The sequence below is a fragment of the Mastomys coucha genome, unplaced genomic scaffold (genome assembly GCF_008632895.1).
Source record: "Mastomys coucha isolate ucsf_1 unplaced genomic scaffold, UCSF_Mcou_1 pScaffold1, whole genome shotgun sequence".
NCBI classification, from domain to species: Eukaryota; Metazoa; Chordata; class Mammalia; order Rodentia; family Muridae; genus Mastomys; species Mastomys coucha.
Genome location: NW_022196891.1, coordinates 27,038,293 through 27,048,010, shown reverse-complemented (window position 1 = coordinate 27,048,010; position 9,718 = coordinate 27,038,293). Strand labels below are relative to the sequence as shown.

Genomic DNA, 9,718 nt, shown 5'->3' with positions numbered 1-9,718 from the left:
ACTGTTGTGTCAATGTTTTCTATGGTGTCTTCTGCCCCTGAGATTCTCTCTTCTATCTCTTGTATTGTATCTCTCATCACTCTGTTGGTGATGCTTCTATGACTCCCGATTTCTTTCCTAGGTTTTCTATCTCCAGGGTTGTCTCTCTTTCTGATTTATTGTTTATATTTCAATTTTTAGATTCTGGATGGTTTTGCTCATTTCCTTCACCTGTTTGATTGTGTTTTCCTGTAGTTCTTTAAGGGATTTTTATGTTTCCTCTTGAAGGGCTTCTAGCTGTTTACCTGTGTTCTCTTGTATTTCTTTGAGGGTGCTATTTATGTCTTTCTTAAAGTCCTGTATCATCATCATGAGAAATGATTTTATATCTGAATCTTGCTTTTCCAGTGTAATGGTGTGTCCAGGACTTGCTATGGTGAGAGAGTTGGGTTCGGATGATGCCAAGTGACCTTGGTTTGTGTTGTTTATTTTCTTACACTTGCCCCCCTCCATCTGGTTATTTCTAGTGCTACCTGCGCTTGCCAAATCTGATTGGAGCCTGTCCTTCCTGTGATCCTGGTTGTGTCAGAACTCCTCAGAGTCAAACTGTCTCTGGGATCCTGTGAATCTGTGATCCTGTGATCCTGGGATTATTAGATCACCTGGAAGTGGGGCTTCCTCTGTGTGTTGTGGGACTGGCTGCAGAGCTTGTGCCCAAGGTCTGCTCAGGACACCAATCCAGACAGACCAGAAGGAACCCAAGTCACTGGGCTGGTGGAGTTCCTTTGTGCCTGGTCCTGCTGGTCCCAGTTACTTCCAGTGTTGGGACAGATGTTGGTTCATCTTCACCTCTGATCCTGGGTGTGTCAGAGTGCCTAGGAGTGGAGCTTCCTCTGGGTGTTGTGGGACTGGCTGCGGAGCTTGTGCCCAAGGTCCGCTCAGGATACCAGCCCAGACAGACTGGAAGGAACCCCAGGAACTGCCTTTTTAAGAAATGGAGGCAGAGCTCCTAAGCTTTATGCTGCGTTAGGACACAAGACATCTACCAGGCATCTTCAGGCCCAAGTGGAGAGTCTGCTTATCATAACCAGGAGATCTGTAAGGGGGTATAAAGCTAGTAGAATATACAGGTTATTTTAAAGAATTTAGTGTGCAGATACATTGCAGCAGCAATGGTCTCCCTTTTCTGCTGACATTTTCTTGTGCTGGTACAAAGAAGGCCTCTTTCTCAAAGGAAATTTTTATGGTTTGCTCTAGATAAGAAAATGGGAGTTTTGGTAGATCCTTTCTGCAGCTAGTTTCTCGAGTTTCCTTCATTTCCAAATGATCAATATAGCAATTATATTTTGGGGTTGCATAACCAATCTACTCTATAATCCTTAAAGTATATAATGTCTGAGGTTGAGCAGTCAAGAAAGGCAAATTCATGTCTGCAATACTTGTGTATCAAAATGAATTACATACTTCCAAGGTACAAGGGGTCTGATAAAGACAAATTTCTACTGTGGCTCTTTGGTTACATCTAGCCACAGTGTCAAGGAAATCATTTCTGGAGTGTTGGAAACTCAGAGGTGATGATTGGCCTTGCTGAATGGGAGTTCACATTGTTGGCCCCTGCATATCTTCCCTCAGCATCCTGGCAAACTCTGCTCTTTCTATCCTTTGGTCTACCCATTTGATTGTGGTAGTGAAAAAAAGACAGTGACAGGAGACATCCAACTTTAACTGGCAGAGGCATGTTGTTTTTCAACTTGGTCCTTTAACATCTCTTCTATAGGGCGTGTTCTGCAGTTAACATACATAATAAGAACTTCAGAATTCATGTCCACTCCTGTCTACTTACCTTCTTCTATACCAGGTCAAAATGTGCCCAGTGTTCCAACCTTTCTCCTTAAAGATACATGGCCAGACAGAGCCTTCACTTTATCTCACTAATCCCAATGTAATCTGTTCTGAGGCCACTTCTTTTCAGGTGTGCCCCATACAGCTATGTCTATCTCAAAGGCCACCTTCTACTACTGTTTTATAAGATCGCCCTGCCTAGGTTTAATGTAATCTCTATTCATTTCAAATTGCACATACATGCAAAATGCCTATCTGTAAGGCAGTTGGAAACATTTCTTCTTCAAGCTAGTGATCTAGGATGGATAATCCTATAGCCAGTAGTGTGAGCCGAGATGCTCATGCAGCAGCAGCCAGGCACCAGCAGAGAAGGAGCGTTCTGGGGTGCATTTTCAGACGTCATCAGATTCTCCCGATGTTTGATCCCAGATCTTCCATTTCTGTTTTAAAATGGATTCTCACTTGCCTGACTTTACAACTTGATACACTTTACAGATGTCACTCATGACAAATGATTCTGGCTATATGGTCAATTGGCCCAAGGTCAGGGCCTTCATCCCTCTAAGGAGTTAAGTAAAATGGTAAAATGCCAGAGTTTGTGTTTTAATTGGCATGCACTTCTCATCTGCAGTGCATGGCCTTCCTTCAGGATCTCAATAGTCCGCGATGTGATCGTCCCACGGGCATTTGAAGATCTCCCTATTATAAACGGCTTCAGCACACATAAGTCCAATCCTAGAGTCTCTAGCATCAGCATGATTTCATTATAGATGGACCCAGATCTGCTAAACATTTTTTTTCCAACATGAAGCATCACTCAGACGCGGCAGTCTCCTGTGTCATCCAGTATTGGGTTAGAGCAATATTCTCAAGTATATAGATCATGCAGCCTCTAAAGTCTGAAAAGGTTTGCTTGCCCTTTAAATGTCAAGCTCTTCCCTTCCGGATAGTAGGATGGGCAAGAGGAAATCATGGGACTTTGGCTTCAGTGAATAAGCTAGTATTTATCAGTGTGACAGACCTGTTCATATTCTTTACATTGGAGTACCATGATATCATCATGCTAGCCATTTTATTCTCTGCAGTACAATTCATTTTAGTATTATATATTCATATATTATATATAATTTTATTATATATTATAATATATAGCTATATAGTTATTGTAATATCTGTCTATATATTATATATAAATTAATGATTATATTAGGTCAATGTAATGTGCGATGGATATCCAGATGGTCAAGATAATTTTAGGCTCTACTGTAACGGAGATAGAGGTGTTATTATAGCCCAAGACCTAAGCTAAAAATATACGCTCTTGACTTTTCCAAGTCATCATTTTTATATTTCTTTAAATTTTCTTCTAAAACAAAGCACGCAGTAAACATTTTTCTTGGTGGCGATGGGTGAGCTATTTGGCTACAGAGCGACGACTCAGAGATTACAGGTGCATTGACATCTTTGCCATATTTTAGGATGTGTTTCAATTTCCTACAGTCCTCCAAAGTCTGTGGTAGAGTCGCTCTACCGAAACAACAGACCAATGGGTAAGATTAAAAATAGAAAGAAGTTTAAGAACATTTCCCAAAAGAAGCACCCAGGAAGTAACTCTTCCAAAGCAGTGACTTGGAACTTTGTCTCAACTACTGTTTTAACGAAGAGCCATATATCTAAGAGATGGAGTGGGTAATGAGAGGGTAGTTCTAGCTTCAAGCTAGCATAGGTATGGTCAAGCTCTATGGTCTGTTCCCACATTCCTCTCATCCTGATGGGATCTGTCTGTGTGGACCAGCAGGAAGAAAGCACACACCTTAATTATAGGCATGCAAAGGGCAGAGGTTTGAGAGATTTATTTACTGTTCTCAGGAAAGCAGGGAAAGCAGACACCCCCTCTCTCCATTACCAGGGTCTTTAACTCGACTATCCTAATTGTTTTAGTGAAAAAATTTTTGGCATCCTCTATACATCTTGGTATTAAATATTGAATTGATCGTATATTGTACACCACAGACAAGGTATAACCTGGGATGGGATCCAGCCTTTATATAAGATATGGACCCCAAACACTGTAAATGAATTGTCTGTAAAAGGAAGGAAAGAGGAACGGCTTGTGTTGTCAGCTTTCTGGCGGTACCACAGACGCGTGACACGATTAACTTAGAGGAAAAGGTTCGGTTTGCTTCAGATTTGGTTCTATTGACCCCATTGCTTTTTGGACTTGTGTAAAGGTGACACATCATGACAAGAGTGTAAGCTAGAGCAAAACAATTTGCACAATCATGAGCCAGAGAACAAAGAAAGAGAGGAGAGCACAGGAGATACACATTCTCTTGCAAAGAGCAAGCCCCTCGTGACCTAAGGACTTCCCATGAGGCCTCACCTTGTAGTTTCCAACACTGCCCAATAGTATCACCTGGGTGCTAAGCCTTTAACTTATAGGTCACCAGAGAAAATTGACAATCCAAAGTATTCCAGTGTATGGTTTGAAGCATCCAAGTTCCTGAACCTAAGACTTCCAGGAAGGTAGTGCAAGGGCGTGGCTTTGGTCCAGTGGTCTTACAGGTAGGGAAGAAGGAAGCATAGCATGAAGCATCCAAGATACATAGATCCTGAGAAGTGCTGTTTGACACACTTTACAAGCTCACCTTCTCTCCCATGTTTCATCATCAAGGTTGTGATTTTCCGCCTGACATTGCCCACGGACGTTATACAAAATCTCAGTATTCATTCATCAGAGATCCTAAGGCTACATATGAATGTGATGAAGGATACAGACTGGTTGGAGAGGCAAGCATCTACTGCATCTCTTCAAAATGGCCAGCAGCTCCACAGTGTAAAGGTAGTGGCATCTCCTTTCCACCCCATGACCACGGGGGTAGAATTGCTGTCAGGACTGGATAGTGAAAGACCCCTGGGGGAGACCCCCACTCAAATCTCAGGAGGACGTACACCCAAGGAATAACGAGAGACCACATCTTGATGTAATTACAAGAGGTATATTTTAATTTCAGGACGCCCTGGTTTGGCACCACACCTATCTCACGCAGGAGATAGAGGAGCCGACCACGAGGCTTGAAAGTTAGGGGTTTTTTATAGGAAAAAGGACTGAGGGAACAAAGGGATCAGTGTGGTCATACATGATTGGCTAGTTCAAATATTAACTATTACGTGCAGAACAGAATGGAAAATTCCTAAGGTTGGTGTTAATCTGAGTCAACAGAGCATCTGACCTTAAACCATATCTGAGAGGACCAGATGGTCCATTACTTAGTGTCCGCCAGGCGCGTCTTTGCAGGCCTGGGCCTTGGACATGTCCTCGTTTGCCTAGACATGTTTTCCTCTATGTTTATAGTTTTATGTCTTCTTGACCTGCCAGCTCTTATGATATCTAACAACTTGTTTGCTCTTTCCCAGGCCTATGTGGCCAGTTTGTGATGGATTCTTAGGCCCATAACTTTTTTCTTAGTCAGCACAGGTTTAAAGCTTTAATTTCTCCTTACAATAGCAAAGTTATTCCCTGCCAGATGAAGGACAAAATATTTCATTGTTTTTTTTTCTTGTAATGATATGCATTTCTTTTCTTCCTTCCTTTTTAACTTTGTGTTTTCAGTACATCCCCATTGCAGTTTTCCCTCCAGTTTCCCACCTGCCCCCCCCGCCCACAATCCCACCTCCTCTTTCCCCCTGATCCATTCTGCCTTCATTTCCCTTCAGAAATGAGCAGAACTGCCTCCCAGAAGTACCCACCTAATATAGCATAACAAAATCAAATAAGACTAGACACAAACCTTCATATCAAGGCTGGGTGAGGCAACCCAGGAGGAAAGCGGTTTCAAAAACTGATGGAAGAGAGACACCCCATTCTCACTGTTAGAGGTCCCACAAAGATGTCAAGCTAACAACTATAACATATATGCAGAGGACCTAGCTCAGACCCACGCAGGGTCCACGATTGCAATCTCAGTCTCTGAATTCCTATGAGCTCTGCTTAGTTAATATCCTTGAGCCTCATTCTCCTGGTTTCCTTGACCCCTTTATCACCTATATTTCTTTCTTCCTCTCTTCCACAATGTTCCTCAAGCTCCAAGGGAAGGGGCCCAATGGAGATCTTCAATTGGATTGCCTCTCTGCCTGCTGTTCGGCTGTGGGTCTCTGTATCTGCTCCCACCACTGGTAGCCCCTTTAATGACAGTCTGGCTAAGCACCATCTATAAATACATAAGGGTATCACTAGGAATCATTTTGTTGATTTTTTTTCTATCATAGGTCTCTGGGCCAGACAGCTTCTGATTCCTGGTTGTCTAGGCAGTGTTGGGCATGGGTTTCCTCATGGGGTATGGGCCTTAAGGTAGACCAGTCATTGGTTGGCACTCTCACAAGTTTTGTACCAAGTTCTGTTACCATTGCCGAGTACAACTAGCAGGAAGGATAGATTACAGGTCAAAGGTTTTGTGGCTGGATTGGTGTCCAAGTCCCATCTCTGGAAGCTTTGCCTGGTTAATAGTCTGTGTAGTCTCTGATAGAGTGGGGAGTCTCTGTGGTAGTTGTAGGCTAGCAGGAAGCTAGGAGGGCATGGGGGTGTGGGTTTGGAGTAGGATGGGAGGATGCTGAGAGACAGAGAGGAGAGAGAGAGAGAGAGAGAGAGAGAGAGACAGAGACAGAGACAGAGACAGAGACAGAGACAGAGACAGAGAAAGGTTGACGGCCTACCTGAACTCACAGACTTCTGATAGAGCCAATTTTTTCTTTTTAAATAAAAACTATGAACATATGATATTCTATATAAAACCATAAAACTATATACACCACTAGTTCCCTCTACATCTTTCTCTCAGTCCCAAGTACCAACCTTCATGAGGAAGCTCACATTGTCACTTTCCTTATCTATGTGGTACAAGTATTCTGGGGGGCCAAATGTTTTGTAATTACATACATGGTCCTATAGAAAATTTTCAATAAATCTTGTTCTGGCTTCAGGGCAGACTCTGTTGAGCTACTTTCAAACATTAGAGTGATAGGTTTTGTTACCAGAACTTCTGCCAAAGTATCATCCATCTACCATGATGTAGATGATGTATGTTGAGAAAACTCAGTGTCAATTAGTTGTAGGGAGCAGGAGGATTCAGGATTAGGTCTTATTTTATGTTTAACTGCTATTAGTAGAGCTGCACTTGCAGTAATTAATGATGTAACACAATTATTCTCACTGTACAAATAAAAATATCAGAACCTTAGGGTCAGAGTCTTGCAGTGCTGCTTGCAGTAAGAGTTAGTATGTCCCAGGAGAGTCTGGGGTCATACACACTTTTAAAATATCAGGTCATATTATTGTTTAAACATATTACACCTATGGACAAATGTCTTACATTTTCTGTACCTGAATTTTCTTTTTTCCAAAACAGAAAGATAATATACTCCCTTAGCAGGAGTATCTTGAGACTTAAGTCAAAATCATATTATACGCATACACTGCCAGAAATGTTCAATATTTTGCTAACAAATAAATGGAAAACAGAATAAGCTACATGCAGGTTCACTTCATTCTTTTTACCTGTAGTCTATTACTGTGTCTCTTCCCTCAGATCACTGCTATCTAAAACATGTTTTCATTACAGCTCTATGTCAGAAACCAGAGATAGGCAATGGAATGCTGTCTGCTGATAAGGATCAGTATGTTGAGTCTGAGAATGTCACCATCCAGTGTTACTCTGGCTTTGTCATGCTGGGCTCCCAAAGCATCACTTGTTCAGAGAATGGAACCTGGTACCCAGAGGTGCCCAGATGTGAGCAGGTAAGTCACACAGATCAAGAACTTCTGTGCCATCAAACACTAAAATGCTTTTCTCAGTCAGTAGCGCTGGCCCCTGACTTGCTGTGGACCATATCTAAGTTATTCAGAGAACCTGTTTTGTTTTGTTTTGTTTTTCAAGTCATTTGGGGAGTTGGCATAGAGCATTTTTCTATTTTCATTTGAGTATATGAAACACTGAATCCTGTAAAAAGTGAGCTTCCATAGACCTAGGAATGCCTTCTACTTTTCTAGGGCACGTAATACCCTGTGGCCCTATTTCTTGATGACCAGCTGAGGCACTCACTGCTATCCCAAACCTGCATTTCTTTCAGGAGGCCTCTAAAGACTGTGAGCCTGTGTTTGCAGGCAAGAAGATTATGCAATGTCTGCCAAACTCAAATGAAGTGAAAATGGCTCTGGAGGTCTATAAGCTGGCTCTGGAGATCGAACTATTAGAGCTCCAGATAGACAAGGCAAAACACACTGACCAGAAGTCATGACTGGATATTCTCTCAAGGAGGAAGAAGTACCTCATTAGCTTTCTGACTTTAGTACCAAGCAGATTGTCTGCATTTAGCAACCTTTGTAACTCTGGCACCAGTCTAAATAATAATAATAAATAATGGTAATAAATATCTGCTTAGAATAATTCATTAAAGCATAATGTAAGTTTATGAAAGAATTAATCATCTTGTGGCTCATAAATTTGCTTTTCTGAATGCAATGTGTACATTTCTCCAATTAAAAATTAATTTTGCTCTTGTAATTCACTTACTTCTGTATAAAATTAATGATACATTTATTTAAAAGTTTAAGGTACACAATTCATTTGGGTTCACTCACTCTGCTGTGTCCCTAGACTGTTCAGTCTCTCATAGTCTCACATGTGCTCATCATCCAAGTCCTTAGTGTTCAGAGTAACTCTCAACATTCCTCATACCCTTTCCCACACACAACCAGCCTGGTCTAAGCTACCCACTGAAGGATACCCAGCCTCCTGTTAACTGTGAATATTGTCTTTCATCCAGGCCATGTGCAAGCCATCACCTCTGTGAAGGGGACTCATGTAGTTGTCTTTCTGACTTTACTCCAACCTGAGAGAAGGAAGTTGAAAGGACTGATGACTATGAAAATCTCATCAGCCATCTGAGTGTTCTTCAAGGCTTCTATCTGATTTGATCGCCATTTTCCTAAGTAGTGAAATAACATGGCTGGAGTCACTCTCCCGATACCCGAGGAGAAAGCCTGTATTGCTGTCTTTGTATCTGAGTTCTCTTTGTAGGCACCATCCTTGCTTCCTCTGAGCCATCCTCATTCTTGTCTAAGTGCCTCCCATTGTCACTTCACATGGAGCCCTGTAGGGAACTATCGTCTCTTCATTTACTTTCCGCAAACATACTACAAGGAGGCGTGGTACACAGCACATTTTAAGTGGGCCTTAGGTGAGACAGATGGGCCTGAACTGTGAGAGCAACATGTGTGGCATGGAAAGCTCATGTCTGCCACCATAAAAGGTATTGCCCAATAGCAACAGGTGACTTGCTCCAACATACAAGCAATTGGGGCAGCTGACTTACCTAGAAGGTTCTGGTGAGCACTGAGCGGGGTAGTGGTAAGACAGAAAAAGAAAGAGAGCCAAAGAGGGACCATTATAAGAGGCTGCTGTGGCTGCTGCCCCCAGGGACCCAGTCACAGTGACAGCTCCCTGAGGACATATGGAACATGTCTCTGAGCTAGCCTCCTCCTGATGAGGGCCTGGGGGTTTGCATCCACTTACTGAGTCCAGCAGTACTGACCCCACCGTGGCAACAAAACATACTGAAAGAAGGGGGCCCACTATCATGGAGTTGTTTGTAGGTTCAGAATAGGCCAAGGATATTAGGAGCAGGGTGCAGAGGGCTCAGTCTAGAGTCACATAATTTTGTATAGTCACATCAGCCGACATGGCTAAGTTTACCACTCTCTCTAGACCTGGTCAGTCCCACCAGGTTCCTGGTTGGATGCCTTCTGTTGCCCCTGACAACCATCCCCTTCCCAGTTTTCAGGGTCGTCGTCTTTCAAACTGGCATATTCTGATATCACTTGTTACAAATCAAATATGTG

At 42.5% G+C, this 9,718-nt stretch overlaps 1 protein-coding gene across 1 annotated transcript in view; it reads left to right on the top strand.

Moving 5' to 3' along the window:
- Positions 1 to 8,165, top strand: part of LOC116070094 (C4b-binding protein alpha chain-like) — a 44,994-nt gene extending 36,829 nt beyond the window's left edge. Inside the window, exons 11-13 of the mRNA XM_031341288.1 lie at positions 4,496 to 4,663; positions 7,440 to 7,615; positions 7,948 to 8,165. Of these exons, the coding sequence (XP_031197148.1) occupies positions 4,496 to 4,663; positions 7,440 to 7,615; positions 7,948 to 8,115 (512 nt within the window). The 3' untranslated portion in view covers positions 8,116 to 8,165. The remainder of the gene's footprint in view (positions 1 to 4,495; positions 4,664 to 7,439; positions 7,616 to 7,947) is intronic.
- Positions 8,166 to 9,718: the final 1,553 nt, after the last annotated feature.